The 17,277-nt window shown below is 29.8% G+C and overlaps 3 protein-coding genes across 5 annotated transcripts in view; 2 read left to right on the top strand and 1 right to left on the bottom strand.

The window, feature by feature from the left end:
- LOC100747319 (protein cycle) overlaps positions 1-5,989 on the top strand; it is a gene marked incomplete at its 5' end in the record, with an annotated part of 71,847 nt that extends 65,858 nt beyond the window's left edge. The window contains 3 exons of the mRNA XM_024366120.2: positions 746-906; positions 2,431-2,578; positions 3,102-5,989. Of these exons, the coding sequence (XP_024221888.1) occupies positions 746-906; positions 2,431-2,578; positions 3,102-3,286 (494 nt within the window). The remainder of the gene's footprint in view (positions 1-745; positions 907-2,430; positions 2,579-3,101) is intronic.
- A 980-nt stretch (positions 5,990-6,969) lies between these two features.
- On the bottom strand, positions 6,970-9,614 carry LOC100747440 (uncharacterized protein MAL13P1.304). The gene is given in 5 exon segments (XM_012382961.3): positions 6,970-7,142; positions 7,144-8,581; positions 8,664-8,859; positions 8,929-9,071; positions 9,233-9,614. Coding segments are annotated over 5 exon segments (2,010 nt in total). The 5' UTR covers positions 9,424-9,614; the 3' UTR covers positions 6,970-7,100.
- LOC100747199 (breast cancer type 2 susceptibility protein homolog) lies at positions 9,310-15,303 on the top strand. 3 transcript variants are annotated; one of them, XM_024366121.2, is made up of 14 exons: positions 9,310-9,373; positions 10,224-10,293; positions 10,404-11,980; positions 12,071-12,217; positions 12,290-12,378; positions 12,454-12,687; positions 12,764-12,914; positions 12,995-13,201; positions 13,276-13,486; positions 13,563-13,756; positions 13,836-14,095; positions 14,174-14,357; positions 14,427-14,702; positions 14,798-15,175. In XM_024366121.2, exons 3-14 carry the CDS (start codon positions 10,430-10,432, stop codon positions 15,173-15,175), a joined length of 3,882 nt encoding a protein of 1,293 aa, XP_024221889.1. In that variant the 5' UTR covers positions 9,310-9,373; positions 10,224-10,293; positions 10,404-10,429. The 3 variants fall into 3 exon arrangements, with proteins under 3 accessions (XP_024221889.1, XP_024221890.1, XP_033175532.1); XM_024366122.2 differs by having other exon boundaries at positions 9,311-9,373; positions 10,224-11,684; positions 11,841-11,980; positions 14,798-15,303; XM_033319641.1 differs by having other exon boundaries at positions 9,311-9,373; positions 10,224-11,980; positions 14,798-15,303.
- Positions 15,304-17,277: the final 1,974 nt, after the last annotated feature.

Genomic DNA, 17,277 nt, shown 5'->3' on the forward strand with positions numbered 1-17,277 from the left:
ATATAATAAAAAAGATATATAAAATAACAAGGCACAGTTATCATAATTACATTAACAAAATTTGGAACCAGTTTGAGAATGTATATGAAAATTACAAGATACCTATTGTTAATATGCACTTGGTAAAAAGAACATTAATGGTTACTTTGAACACATAATTAATGGCAAAAGTGGTTCTATTAGATATTAAAACCGTTTAAATAATTTTGTAACCTTTGGGAAGTGTATGTTTGCAAGAAATATCTTGTAACTTCCACGTATATTTCCATATTTGTTTTGTACTCCACTAATGTAGACATAATAGTCGTATCAGGTTGTATGCTATACAAACTCTTAGACAATGTTCCTATGAATGTTCAAATACTTTGGAAAACCGTTATATCTAAATTGGGGATATTTATGCATCTTTTTATGAACAGAAATGAAGAAATGGAACCTATACAAAGAATTATTTTATCTATTAATTGAATAACAAGTACTAGATTTTGAATATTTCATATATTATTCCATATAATGTAAAGTAATAAAGTGTATGTTTGCGCTTTTAAATATCCCATAAATGCGTGAACATCCGCAGTCTATTCATAACGAATGGATTCAACTGCATTTACTAGTACAAAGTAAAAAATATTCGTCGAAGCTCTTATTGTTGTAATTTTTGTAATTTCACTAACTGTTAGTACGTTATTGTTCTGTTATTGTTTCTGCTATTTTATAGTCTTAATATTTGAAAAAATAATTTTAGGTAACGGCGGATTAGAGAGATTGATCTCGAGTCACGTAGAGGTAAGTAAAATCGGAAGGCAAATAGCTGAAGAAGTTTTGGATCTTCAAAGACGCGGTGAGGATTCTTCTTCCGGTAGCAGTCCCGGACCAGGACCGGAACCTGCTTTGTTAAGCACCGAGGTAGTTATAGCCACAGAAATTGCACCCTCGATTTCTTTGTCATTTAGAAAATGATTATTAACAGAAAACCAGCGTATAGTAAAAGCAATATATATGTACATAATGTATGTAACATACGTTATTTAATATTCTATCTCTCTATCTTTGCTTATTCTATCTTTGCAGTCATTTTGTTATCTGAAATCATACCTTAAATGACAAAGTTATCATCGATATCTGCCAGTGTATATAGCCGTATTGAATTTTGTTTACTACAATCTTAAAAGAAGGAAAATGAATTTAATTAGAACCTATTTGATATGAAATAGTAATATTAGGAGTATGAATTGGTCTCGAGGGATTTTTTTGACTAAAAGGTTTATTATTTATTTAAAGAAAATCAATGGAGTTACATTAATCAAAATATTTTCCTCCGTTTTCTACAACTTTTGCCCATCTTGCAACTAATGGATACTGCGATGATAGAACGGTTTAGTTTTCGGATTGATCTATTCATTTACGAATTTTACACTTCTTCGAGATTTGAGAAGTGTGTACTTTCTAGTACGTGCTGCAATGACTGGAAAAGATGGTAGTCCGATGGATCCAGGTCTAGAGGATATACGAGTTGTGGAAGGACTTCCCATTCGAGCTGCAACAACGTTTGTTTCACTGTTATTGCAACATGTGGTCGTGCATTGTCACGCAACAGAATGACTTTGCGTCGTTTATTTGATATTTGTGGACATTCTTGGCTTAAAGTACGCTCAAGTTATACAGTTATCGTCGATAACGATCCTCAGTAACAGCTTCGCTCAGTTTCATAGCTCGTAGTCCACACCTTCTTGGTCTCGCCAAATAAAGAGTATTACCTTTCGACTGAGAAATTTATAAATTCCCTTTTGCTGCTTTTAAAATTCGATTGTTTACGCGTCTGTTACTTCTAACATACTAGACATCAAACATAAATATCAACACTTTGCCACATTGTAATTTGATGCACTCGCTGAAACCTACAACTAAAGCACATTCTTGTTAGTGCCCAAAACTAATTCACACTCCTAATATAATACTAATATTTTATATAATATGTACAATAATAGAAGCGTAAATCAAATCGATTTAATAAAGCAATTAAATGAGAATATTCTAAAATAATACACTTTCATTTGTAGAACATTTCCTTGTATACCTTAGACATAAGCGAAATATCGACTGTATTCGGAGTTGCAATGGAAATAATGTTCAAATATACTGTGCATTGTGCTATATTTCTATCTAGATCTCAAGGATATTTAATAATATTTTTATTTTAATCTATAGAACTTAATTTTTTACACGGGGAAGAATTTTTATAAATCGAGTAACTCTATTTTGAATACATATACATATAACAGCTAAGCGATAATATCATCTGTATAAGAACAGCTAAATTAAAATAAATTTAATTTAATACGTTTCAACATTAATCGTCCATTTTGTAATATTTTAATAAACAATATTTGATGATGATGTTTTTCTACAATATTTTCTTTTCGTTACAAGACACAGATCACTACCACCGCATCGCCAGAGAGAGTGCAAGACATGACGCAGTCAACCAGAGGCAGCAACAACAGCAGCAGTAATCCTACGCCAACATACAACCACATAGCAAACAACTTGCAGCTGAACAGCATCGCGAACGACCAAGGTCATAGCTATTACTGTCTCTAAGGAGTCGTTTTCTTGGTGTGTAGTGTAATTGCCGGATTTACCAAAAAAAAAGATCAGGTCGCTCAGAGAAAAGATCAAAAATTTGATCGATCGTCCTCAAACGCGAAACAATGGTTTTCTCTGAGCGAAATTGGGTGAGGGGCGTTCGTTCTGATACCTCAAGAATTTTCATATTGAACGTAGTATTTAATAGAAATGTTTAATCCTTAATTTCTTTCAAAATGAATTAGTTTTATTGCGAATACTTTACTTCGTTGTACATCTCACCACTAAGGGCTATTTTGTATTTTAAAACAATTTCGATGAAAGAAAACAAGAATGGTAAAACGATGTTAGCATTAGTGATCTTCCAAAGGTTCGAACATACAGCAATCGAACCTTCAGTATAGTACTCATATTTTTAGCATAACGTTATAATTTCAATAGTAGCGTGCACAGCAACACCGCGCGAACTATTTTGAATGATCGTGGCGTATAACATAATATCCACCTCGTTTTAGGAGCGTCACCAGACGAAGATATGATGGACATGATCGGTGGTACGACGATTAACGAATCACCGAACCCAGTGCCATCTGATGGCAACGACGAAGCAGCAATGGCCGTGATAATGAGCCTCCTAGAGGCGGACGCAGGTTTAGGTGGTCCCGTGGACTTTTCTGGTTTACCCTGGCCGCTTCCATAGTACATACGTTTTAATTGAGTCGTATTTCCAAGTGTCCAATGAAGATACCTTACGCCAACTGTTTTACAGAAACTAGAAGTGTGTGTACATATGATATCAAGTGAGGATCAAGATGACGTTCTTTCGTTTCGTTGTTTTATTTTCATCGTGCTTGAGTACTTGATCAAACTTCACCAGCTGTGTCCATGTTTCAACTATCCGGAAACTAGTGCACGAACATCACTACAAATCTTTTTTGATTGATGTTTTGAAACAATTAAAATAGATATTCTTGGTGCTGAGATGGTGCTGTTTAGAAAACGCGTCAAATCGTTGTACGTTTTAGTTTTATAGACATATCATTTCTGTGATCAAAAAAATGGAATATCGAACGTACAGAACGATTATAATCTACTACTAAGTTGAAATGAATGTCTACGTTCATTTTGAAAACGAGTAAACAGAGACTGATCCAGAATTTCTTTAGCTATGGTCGTCAAACGATTATGAAGCATTGTAAACAAGGATAATTCAGAATAATTCGTACATAGAGTTATAGCCATCTGAGAATCAAATCAATATTTTTTTATCACTTAAATAGATCATTAAATGGCTTTTTTCGTAATTTTATAATTAAACGTTTGCTGTTTTTGTACAAGATTAAATACGATTTAAATATTGTAAGAATGTTATTTTTATCTCAATATTTTAGTTCAATTTATTGTTAATTAACTAGTTGTTTAGAGATGTCAATTTCGAATTTTTCGCTCAGGAGCTTCGCGCGATTATATTAGGTCTCCTACCTCAATTTGTATTTCATCCTAATCCACTGATTTATTTCCGTCTATTCTTCATCTCCATCAAAAGTAATACCCAGGATCATTCGGTGGCTCTTATCCTCTAAACTTCATCGAAACTATGATAGATAGAGGGGAACATTTATTAATCATTTATTAAGAATATTATTTAAGCAGTTTATAATGGACCAATCTATGACTTTAACATCACGATAGTTTAATTCTTTTAAAAGTACACTTCCTATGATAATATTTTCAATTTATTATTACGAAATAATTAAATTAATTTCTATACAAACGTAAAAATCTTTTCTTGTTGCATAAGTATCAGAAGTATATACAAAAAATACATAACTTTATTAAAAAGAAGAATAAGAGTGACTGAATCTACAATAAAATCATCGCACATAGGATAGTCTTTCCTTCAAACGACGCATCTTGTATTTAATGAATTGTTTTACATAGTTTCGAAGACATTTAGAAGACAATAGACAGTGATATCGTACATCGATTATTGCTTCAAGAATCAATTACATAGATATTTATATGTATATAATATATTCATTGTACACTGTCCGTTTCGTAAGGCGAGCAGTTAAGTTAATACTGTACATACATACGTGTATCTGAAATCTTTTTCACAGTAATCAGTATAAATGTTTTATCGTGCCACTGCATACAGATCAACGGAGCATCTTTCAATTATTGAACGCATCGGATGAAATTTAGATAGTTCCGGCGAACATCAGGGAACGAACGCTAGCAGGCGTTAAGGTCCAAGTTCCTGTTCGTTGTTTTAGCGACAAATTAACGTTGCGTGTATATATGTATTCTCACAGAACGCGTGATATATGACGCAAAGCGTACCTAATTAAATTATAAGAAACCACAGAATGATAACGAACGTTCCAGCAGCTACAAGCAGTGCACGTTGCAACGTGAACACACAATCTCTTTACATGTCATATGTTGTTTTAAGAGGGCATACAACAATGATACGAATCAGGTATATAGGGATTAGAACCTCGTCAGCGTATACTGTGATGAATTATTTTGAATATACACAATATGAAATTATTTTGAATATAAAATACTCGATATCTTATGACAATACTAAAATTTTCTGGCTGGAATTTCTGAAAATTTTCTCCAACTATTTGCAAGCATTACAAGATTAAAACAAAACTCAATATTTAATTTATTATAATAAGCGAAGTTTTATTTTTAAAGATAACTAATTATTTTTTTATCCTTACACAGTGATGAAAAATGAATTTCTGAAAACTATAAAAATACAGTTAAGAAACATTTTTGAATATCACATTCTGTAATGCTCTTGAATGTATTTCGACCGTTCATTATTCCATATTACAATTTTATTATAAAAGTAGATGTTAAAATCTTCCTTTGAACAGATCTCATTCCTATGAGCTTCTTTTTCAATTATATTTTTCTTTCAGAACTTGATTGTGAACTTGATTTGCATTTTTTATAAACATTTCGACGTAAATTCTTCACGTAAATATTGGCCATACCGTTTCTTATATTTTTGTGCAAAAACCAGGAAGATAAGAATATTCTTATGCCGAAAGATGAAACTGATGAAATTATTTCACGATGCAGCTAGGTGAACCGATCGAATAAAAACAATAATTTACGTATGTTATATAAGAATAATGTACATAAAGCGTGTATATGTAAATAAATATATATCATCAAACAATATAGTATAAATGGTACTTTAAAAATAAATGTTAATATGTAAGGACAAAATATTTGATCACACCATTAAGCGTAGGAAAATGCTTGAAAGTTGTAATTGTTTTTATATAAAATTTTTCATTGTAAATTTTCCGAAATAAACAGATTACTGCTTTTACAAAAATTCCTTGATATAAGTGAGGAATAAAAAAAAGTTTCAAACAATCAAATTACCAGTACCTTCTTTTATATGTTTAAATGACTCATTTAAAAAATAAGGTATGGGCATTGCATAAAAGTATCTAATTTATATGTATTTCTATCATCATATGACATAACGTACAAGGTAAATGCTAAAACACAACTTGCATTGAACTCCATACGTATGAAGATACTAATAACTTTATTAGTTATTTATTTCGCCAAAAATTTCTGTTTTATAATAAATCTATTATCCTAATTTTTTATATATTTTATGAAGGAACAGAGCATCATACGTGTATAAATTACATTAATATTTTCTAAAAACAAAGTTGTGGTTATATTTTTTTATAAGCTAGTGATTACTTTGAGATTAAAATTCAATTCCCTGATATCTTTCAAAATTTAGTACGCAACAAGAATTAAAATTTGCAACAGTTGTGATGTAAAATAATAAATCTGTATGTACTAATAAACATATTTTTATATTTCTTAATATTCACTGTTACAATATTCACTCTTGCACATTCTCTTAAACTTATAAGGTATACACTACAAAAATCTATTCACGTATTTATTTAAAGTAGTTTTGTAAATTTTACATTCTTATGGTTTACAATTTTATCATCATATCATTTACAAATTACATTTGTACTCCAATTTTCCAAAATATGATATATGGCAAAATAATGATATATTTATTGAGCCATAAAGTCTTATTGCAACATGATACATTATAAATAAATGAAATTTACTCATATAAGAAAAGGATGAAATATACAGGTTAAAATTCATGGAATAAAAAAATAATCTATCAGTAACATGTACAAAATATGTTCAATATGGTCACTGCTAGCATAGCAAAATAAAATTCATATATATACATATTATATATTCTTGTAAATATGTCATATTGTATGTTTATTATAACCTTTTTTATGTACGTATATGCGACTTTAGTATGTCTTTCTTAAAAAAAGAAAGATAAAATGAAATTATGTGTTACAGTTTAATTTTTAGTAATTATATATGTATTTTCTTATCTTCCTAACTATCTGAAAGCCTCTCGGTTTTAATTTTAACATTCCTAAAATCAAACTCAGACTCACTACCTGATTCAAATTCCCTAGATTTATTTAGTTGTTTATGTAATGATCGCTTACTATGTTTTTTCTTTTTTTCAGTATTTTGAAGATTAGCATCATTGTTGTCAATATCCGATCCATCAATTACTACAAATTTCTCCGTTTTTACTTTTCCGCTGTGTATCTCTTTATCTACTTCTTTCTTTTTCGAACGTTTTATGTTACTTCTATTATTATCATCACTCAAGTTGACACTATGTTTTTTCCTAGGTGAACTAGTCGTTGCTTTTACATCTTGTTCTGAATAGACGTCTTCATGTATATCATCATTATTATTCAAATTTTCCACTTTAATTGCAGTTTCTTCAAATCCACATTCTATTTTAATTACGTCTTCAGATTCGGGTTCTACTTTAATTGTGCTTGTATCTATAATAACATTCTTCGAATGTTTTCTCCGTTTCTTTTTAATAGCATTATTTTTATCTTCTTCTACATCATAAGTAGAACTAAATGTGTTTAAATCAGGATCCTTTTCTGACATTTTATTTATTTCTGCATAATCTTCGTCTTGGGTGTTTTCAGATTCACTAATAATTTTCTCTTTCTTAATTTTTATATTTTGAAACACAACTTCAGAATCTAAAATATTAGATCTTTTTATTGAGACTTGGTCACTTTCAGAGGTTTCCAACTTTAAAGAATTTCTATGTTTCTTAAATTGCTTCTTTGGGGAATCTTGTGCATCATCGCTTACTTCATGTGTGTATTTATCATTCGATTCTTCCATTTTTATTTTCTTTGAATTTCTTTTATTTATACTCCTTGAACTTACTATGCATTTATCTGCATTCAAATCAGCTAAGGAAGTATCACTATCATCTAAACTCTTTCTTTTCATAGATTTTTTCTCTAGCTTGGGCTTATTTTCAGGTATAATTTCAATATCACTTCCAATCACTACATTATGTTCGACCTTAATTTTCATGATATCATCTTTTGATTCTAAAATAGATTTATTGGATATTTTGCTAGGTAAATGTTGTGCAGGCTTTTCATCATTATCTTCATTTATCCAACTTTGAGAATGTTGAACTCTGGATCTTTTCTTAACTTTACTTTTTAAATTAATAGATTCTAATTCTTCATTTTCCATTAATTTACTATTTAAGGAAAGATTATTCGTATAGTGATCATGTACAGTTTCTACCTTGATCGATTTAGGTTTAGATTCATTTAATTCTTTAAACTCTTTATCACGTTTCTTATCTTTCTTCTTCTTTTCACCGCATGTGATTGATTCTTCATGTTTTAATTTCTTTTCTGATTTTTTCCATTGGACAGTTTCTTTCTTTACTTCTGCTACATCTTCATCAGTGGTATTTTCAGAATCAGTTGCAAAAAATGTATGATTTTTGGTATGCTTAACATTTTTTTCTAAAACCTGATTATTATTTTGAATAGTATTCTCAGAAGATAATCTTTTGTTACTAATGCTTTTTAGCATTAATCTACAACCACGTAAATAATCACTGAAATAAGAAAGTTTTGAATGTATAAAAACAAATGAAAAGAATTTAAAGCCTAAACAAAATAAAATTTAGATATACTTACTCTGCATTTAAGACACCACGAATAAAAGGTAATTTACTACTAAAATCAAGAAGTGTTATTACAAATCTTGCTTCTTGCCCAATTTCAAGATTGTCACCTGGCCAATTTTCTTCGTCATCTGGTTTTGGAATTGATACATTAAATGCCTTATGTACGAGAATCCCAATGTGATCTAGCCCCTTTTTATTCACTATTCCTACAAACCCTATGTTCATTAATAACAACTAGACAATTTAAGAACTATGCTGTGATAAAATAGTTTTACCTTTCAATGTACATCCAACTTCTGGTCTAAATATATAGAAGTCTGCTTCAGTATCAACATGAATAAAACATGTATCATAAAATATTTCTCCCAAAGGTGTTAATAATTTAGGGTTTTTATAAGCCAATAAAAATCCTTTCAAGCTGTAATAAATATAATTTTGAAAAAAATATTTCTAACATCAGAATATAAACATAACCAAAAAATATATTTGCTTTTTATATTTAATTTAAATAGATACTGTTGAATAAAAATTTGTATAAAGTATGTATCTTATTACAATTAATGAAAATTATATACATACTCAGGATCGTAGGAATTCAAATTCGAACTTAAAATTTCATTTAACGCGGTATTTAAGTTCGTTAAGTGAAATGGATGTAAACCAATATGTTTCTTAAATTTCTCAAAATAAACGCAAGAATCTTCATCTTCTATAAGGCCCGTAAGTTCCAAAACGGACCATGTAATTCCGGTATACGCTTTAAATTTCATATTAACTGATTAATATAATAAATATATTAATCTTAGTCTCCCGCGCAAAATCACATGCATTAATACAAAAAACGTAATGAGGTTAAACCAGTGTTTTGCCGGTTCTATAGATTATTGACAATATTCACATTTCCCAAGACACGATCTTGCCTAAAATTTTTATTTAAATATAGAATAAAATTTAATATTTGATTATTCAGAGCATAAAATTGTAATATAATTATTTTCTTAGGAAAGTAAAAACATCTTTTTTATGAAAGAAAATAAAAATTTAGTATTACATTATGATATCTATAATTCATATTAATTTCAAAATTATTGTCTCATAAAATGCCGAAGAAAACTTGAAATTAGAACATTGATTATCTATATTAAGAAACTACGAGAATTATTTTCTTTACAATATATTGATGTATGATACTTATATCAGCTTATACATGCTATGCTTATAATATACTGATATGTAATGCAATTTAATTTGACTATATCCATAGAAAATTAGAAATTTCTAAAATATAAATTTTCTTAAAATAGATTAGCTAAATAATTCTATATATTTATATATATCTAATTTTCGCTTAAATATTGCTAACAAGCAATAAATATTTTTTGAAATTATATTTTTAATTTATTTGGCAAAATAACAACTTATCTTCCTCAAATGAATTACTTATTTTAGCCTATAAAATTTGGTACGATTAATAGTTTATGAGAGTTAAAATAATATCAGATAGTATTAATCTGACTTTATAATATAATATATAGATGGCTTTCTCCTACAAAAAAATTTAATTTGTCAGATACTTCTACAGATGGCATCCTTTGACAACTTGTGTTTATCGCAAAATTCGTCTTAATACCTGGAAAATGGTAATTATGAAAAATGCTTAAATATCATCAATCAAAATGTAAGAACGAATGATTTTCAGTGTTGACATCGTTTTAATATCAATCTATTTAGTAAATATATTTTCGTGCAGATTTTAAAAGTTTAATATATATAAATATGCATAATAAAAGTGATGGTTTCTCATTTGGTTTTGCTACTGCCAGTGGTAATTCAATCCATGTGTCTGAGAGAGCTTTATCAAAAGCAAGAGAACTTTTTAATAATGAGTTTAAAGAAAGTGACAACTCTGAACAAAAATTCAAAGCTGAAAATGAAATTAATACATTTAATGCGCAAATACCAGATGTTGGATTTCAAACTGCAAGTGGTCAACGCATTAATGTGACCAGTGAAGCACTATCAAAAGCAAAAGAACTTTTTAATAATGAGCTTAAAGAAAGTGACAATTCTGGACAAAAATTCAAAGCTGAAAATGAAATTAATACATTTAATGCGCAAATACCAGATGTTGGATTTCAAACTGCAAGTGGTCAACGCATTAATGTGACCAGTGAAGCACTATCAAAAGCAAAAGAACTTTTTAATAATGAGCTTAAAGAAAGTGACAACTCTGAACAAAAATTCAAAGCTGAAAATGAAATTAATACATTTAATGCGCGAATACCAGATATTGGATTTCAAACTGCAAGTGGTAAATGCATTAATGTGACCAATGAAGCACTATCAAAAGCAAGAGAACTTTTTAATAATGAGCTTAAAGAAAGTGACAATTCTGGACAAAAATTCAAAGCTGAAAATGAAATTAATACATTTAATGCGCAAATACCAGATGTTGGATTTCAAACTGCAAGTGGTAAATGCGTTAATGTGACCAATGAAGCACTATCAAAAGCAAAAGCAATGTTTCAAGAAGAAGTCTCCAAAGATTTTGAAACTATTCTTGCATTACCTAAACCATTGCAGAAGCGAAAAATTAAAGATGTAGATGACAGTGTATCTTTGATCAACAAAGCAAAATCTAGTCAGTTTAAGAAATTACGATTTAGTAATGAGTTTCAAGTCTTAAAATCTACTCATAGAAACTCATTGAATAATGAAGAAAAAGGAAATCAAAACACATCTTCAGTATCTATGCAAGTAACTTTAAATTGTGATGTTGAACTTAAATTAAAAGATAATATTATGATTAATATTACTGAAACAAGCAAGAAAAGTGATGAAATAATAGATAACTATGTAATTTCACATGAAATAGCTAGTGCAGTTGCACTTTTAGCTGATGAAAAGGATTTAGATTTCACGGAGCAACAAATATCTCCTAAGGAAATTGAAAAAAATGATGAAACTGTAAGTGTTCCATCTAGCCCAGTAATAGGAGGACAATTTATTCGTAAAAAGCGAAGGAGTACAGGTAGAAGAGAAACTACAAATACCTCAAAAAATAAAGTAGATAAGTTGGCATGTTTATGTAATAAAGCAGATAAATTTATAGATAATGTAGAAAAGTTAAATGATGATTATGCAAGTCTGAACCAATATATAAATAAAAAAGATAATTGTTTAACAGAGAAGCAAGATTTAACAGATAAACAGGATCAGTATGACTCTGCAGTCGTTAATGATTTTGGTGACTCTCAATTAATGATAGACTTTATAAATCAATCTGTAACTGTATTAGAGAAACGTTTAGAAGCTGCTTTAGAACAAGTAAGCTTCAATATAATATGTCTTATTGTTACTATTAATGTTATTTTTAAAAGAAATTTTAAAAAACGATATCTTAATTTATACTTGTAGGAAAAACAAATTAGTATGAAGCAAAAAAGTAAGCCTAAACCAACAATCGGTAAATTATATTTTCACAGAAAGAGTAATACCAATAATCGTATATCATGGAAAGAAATTAGTAAGGGAGAAAAACCTATTCTATGTACAGATGAAGAGGTAAGGTTTAAGAAAAAAGATATAATTTTTTATTAAACAATTAAATTTTAATTATTGATCTTTATTTATTAGCTTGTTAACAGAAAATTACCACCTGAAATTTTGGATCTAAGAGCTGATAATGCGACAATGTATAAATTTCATTGTGCAGATTTTTATGGGTGAGACATATTTTGGTCAAAAATGACTTTTTGTTCATTAGATACTGGATTACAAATTTGGTCTACACTGTTTAGGCAAAATATTGTGCAAAATAATATTGATGGTATAAAATTGGAAGATGGAGCTTGTTTAATTTTGGATGAAAATGGTTATGTAGGAATAACAGAAATTAAAAGATCTTTTTTAGCAAGTCCAGGTGTAGATCCTAACTTACTTCCCATTGGTTGGGTAGAAAATCATTACAAATGGATTGTATGGAAATTAGCATCAATGGATAGAATAAAACTAGGTTATATCATTCTACCAAGGTAGAACTTTGAATTATTTTTATAATTTGAACATGTTAAAAAATATAAATTACTATAAAAAAGAGTTACTTTTTAGAGCTCTAACTCCTGCCAGGGTAATGATGGAATTGAAATATCGTTATGACAGGGAAATTGATAGATCTCAAAGATCGGCTTTAAGAAAAATATTAGAGAAAGATGATGTTGCAACCAAGAGAATGGTTTTATGTGTATCTTCTATTAATAAAGTAATTTTTTTTAATGCAGATGAATCTTTTTTTTTTTATTGAGAATCAATATTTAGGTTTTTCTTTCTTTTTGTATATAGTGTGATGATTCTGATATCGAAAACAAAAATCAATTAAAAATATCATCCCAAAAATTGATATTAACAGATGGATGGTATAGTATTCAAGCTTCAATTGATCAGGCAATGATGAAACATATAATATCTGGCAAAATAAAAGAGGGAACAAAATTATTAACATATGGATCTGAATTATTAAATTGTGATCAAGGATGCTCACCTTTGGAAGTAAATATAGTTTCAAAAGTTTCTTTAAATTTTAGTGAAGAATATTTAATACATTAAAAATTGTTATCTCTTAGATTGCAGAGAATGTATGTTTAAAATTACATACAAATTCAACAAGAAGAGCAAGATGGGATATGAAGTTAGGGTATACAGTACCATCGGGACCAATGTGCACTAAATTAAAGACCATTTATCCAAATGGTGGCTTAATTGGGAAAATTAAAGTTATAGTTGCGAGGGTATATCCAATGTTATATCATGAGAAAACTTCAACAGGAGAATCTAGTAAGATATGCATGCGTGCTTTTAATATTTTCAGCTCTTTCTAATCATTTTAAACCATTTCATTTCCTGATTCTAGTTTTTCGAAATGCTAGATGCGAAGAAAAAGCTAGCATTATCTATGAAAAGGAATGTCGGTCAATGATAGAAGCATTTTATGCTAAAGCAGAGAAATATTTTCATACTGGAAAATGCAAAAGTAATTTAAATACAGACAGTATCGATTTAGCAGCAGTCGAATGGAATGAAGATTGCGACAGATTATTTAAAGAGGTATTAACTAATACAACAACAATATACAATAATTGTTTTCTGTGTTATAACTGTTTGCAAATTTATATTTTTGTCATAGGAATTTCGTTCGGAACAAGAGCTAGAGCAATTAAAGAATGATTGTCTCATGAAACAGGAGAAATTTAGACAAAAATTAGAGTCTCGATTACAAGAAAACTTACCTCTACCGCGACAGGTTACACCTCTTTTAAAAATTCGCGTAATTGAGGAAGAAACAAATGCTATTCTTTCAGTTTGGTCTCCCAGCGAAGAAGTTATAGATATTTTAAAAGAAGGAAATTGTATATCACTTTGTAATGTTATGCCCTCGGCAAAAAGGTATTAATTTCTATATTATATTTCTCTACTATTTTTTATTGCTAATCAAGTGTAGCATAATAATATTTATTGTAATAGAGGTAATGAGTTGCTATTAACTGCAAATCGAAATGCATCATTTATCCAAGTAAACATTTCTGATAATAGTTTTCGTCTGAGAACATATACAGCATTATGTGAAATAAGTAAGCCAACCTTCACTCCAGCTTATGGAGAATTTGATACAGTAGGAATTATTGCTTCTATTGGAAACGAACCCTATGTAAGTTATTGTAAATATATATCTGAAATTGAAGATTTACAATGATAATTTTTTCTATTTATTTGTTAGGGTATGAAAAATTTTCAAGCTGTGTATTTAGCATATCCACATGCGGATTCTGTGTCTTCATATTTATCAATACTCTTTTGGCATGGGATATCTTCTTTTGGGTATGCAGAAATTTTGACTGTAGGATCTCTTGTTGCCTGTGGCAATTTAGAATGGCGTCGAGCTACATCATGGAATATACCAGTGGCATATTGCACAGAACGAAGTATTTTTACGCATAATCCTCGAGACAGTCACCTTCAGGAACCTTTAGAAAATTTAAAACGTTTGATAACGGTAAATGTTTTGAATATATTGGAAGATATCGGTGTGATAAATTTAATAACTTTATAATCTTGTTACTAAATCATTTTTAAATCATATTTTCAAAGGATATTAGTACGTATATAGATACCTGTGTGGTAGAAATTTCGGAGAAAGTACAAAAGAAATCAATGATGAGAAATAATTTCAACAGAGATGTATCAAATGAAAATATTAATGCTAATAAGCAATTTAATGATCATGTATATCAGGAATTCCACGGAAGGAGTTTAATAAATAATCAACTAGCAAAATCTGTTGCCATACAAAAACGGCTTGAAAAATTACAATCTTATGGTGAGCCATCTAGTCTATCCCCAATTACACTTAATAACAGCTCCAAGCGAGTATCATTGGAGTTTCAATCTCCCATACAATCAAGAAGTGGAAAATGTACAAAAGTTCACACAGCATTACATGCAAGACTTACACAAAATCCTACATGACAGTGCATATTTTACAAGTTCTTTTATCTAAGTATGTATTAGCTGTTTATAGTATACTTGTATAATATATTGTTAAGATCCCTTATTATACAGGTTAAATACTTTAATATTTATTAAATATATAGTAACGATTCTGATCTTATTTACTAAAATTTGTTTGATATTCTTTATAATAAAATAAAAGTATTAAAATTAACAGAACAAAGTACAAATTTTGTGATCAAAAATGTAAACAAATCTATATTACTAATTACACTCCTTGTCAAAAACATAACCCAGGTGTGCTGTCTTTAACTTCCCAATGATACGTGTAGTTTTTGGTCTGTAACATACAATATCAAAATATTATGAGCTCAGGATACGCGACTTGCTGGAAATAAGTCACAATGTCGTAGATGTTTGTATACAACAAAGAAAAATTGTTCCATACTGTAGTATTGTAAACTATTATAATTATTTTATTTACAATAAATGGATTAAACAGATATTGATTAAACAGTAAACGATGGTTATTTAACATGAACTAATCACGACAACATATTATAATTAAGACAACCAAATAATTAATTAGTAACTTTCGTCACCACGGATTCGACTCTCTCTCAAAAACGCTAGCAACGCTATCTTGACAACGCCATTCGCACTCTCTGGCCCCTCTCTGGGGCTTCTTATGTCCCTTAGCAACCCCTTATCTTTTGTCTTAGCCTCATATCTTTTGTCCCATCACGCACATGCTCAGCAACCGCTTGTTTATAATTCGCGCGACACTCTCCAGGCCCCTCGTCAACGATACTACAATACTAAGGTCGAAATGATAGCACACTCTGTAAATGTGTTTAGAAATTGCTCAGTAGTTCGTAATCTATCAGCGAGTAAAGATTACAGTACAATATTACATAAATTTGTAACTATGGGACGCGGAAAAAGATTAAGCGAGTCTGAAAAAAAGCAAATTCTTGAACTAAAACAGCAACGGTTATCAGTAGCGAAAATATCGGAAGTAATAAGAAGAAGTCGTAGAGTAATACACAATTTCTTAAAAAACGTTGAAGATTATGGCAAAAAGAAAAGTACTGGTCGGCCGTCATCGCTATCCGATCGTGATAAGCGAGCAATTTTGCGTGTAGCTTCCAACTCGCAGTTAACAACGAAGCAAATAATGGAGAAATCTAATGTTAGCGCCAGTGTTTCAAGTGTTCGTCGAGTTCTACTATCCTGCAAAAATATTGAGAGGCTAAAATTGAAAAAGAAACCTTCGTTAACAACGAAACACAAAGTAGAACGTTTACGCTATGCAAAAGAAAGAGTGCATTGGAAAAAGAAATGGAGAAAGGTACTGTTTTCAGACGAAAAAAGATTAAACTTGGATGGTCCTGATGGACTGTAATATTATTTTCATGACATAAGAAAAGAGACAATGTCAGCAATTCGACGACAAATAGGAGGAGGCAGCGTGATGGTTTGGACCGGCATCGGTTACTTCGGCAAGACAAGTATCAAGTTTATCGATGGGAGAATGAATAGTGTCCGATACATAAATTTAATCAAAAAACAAATAAATAATCATGCAGAACGCATTTCTGGACCTGATTACATCTTTCAACGAGATAATGCATCTGTACACACATCAAGATTGGTACAATCATATTTTAATGAAAATAATATATCTATTTTGCCGTGGCCTGCACGCTCCACGGACCTTAATATTATTGAAAATTGCTGGGCAGAACTTGTTCACGGCGTATACGCGAATGGAAAGCAGTATCAACACGTACAAGAATTAAAAAAATGCAATTGTACTCGAATGGAATACGTTAAGTCTAAATTATATCCAGAAACTATATAAATCGATACCAAATCCTACAATAGAAGTAATAGAAAATAAAGGGGGATGTACCCATTATTAAACAAGTATATATGTTAATTATTGTTAGTTACAATTTATGTTGATTATTATTTTCTTATTGTACATGTGCTATCATTTCGTTCTTAAAATAAAACGATTCTTTTTTGTTACACACTAAATCTCATAATATTTATAATTATTTTCAACGAACCGCATATCCTGAGCTCATAATGTTTTGATATTATACATTACGGAC

The sequence above is a fragment of the Bombus impatiens genome, unplaced genomic scaffold, assembly GCF_000188095.3.
Source record: "Bombus impatiens unplaced genomic scaffold, BIMP_2.2 scf_0198, whole genome shotgun sequence".
NCBI classification, from domain to species: domain Eukaryota; kingdom Metazoa; phylum Arthropoda; class Insecta; order Hymenoptera; family Apidae; genus Bombus; species Bombus impatiens.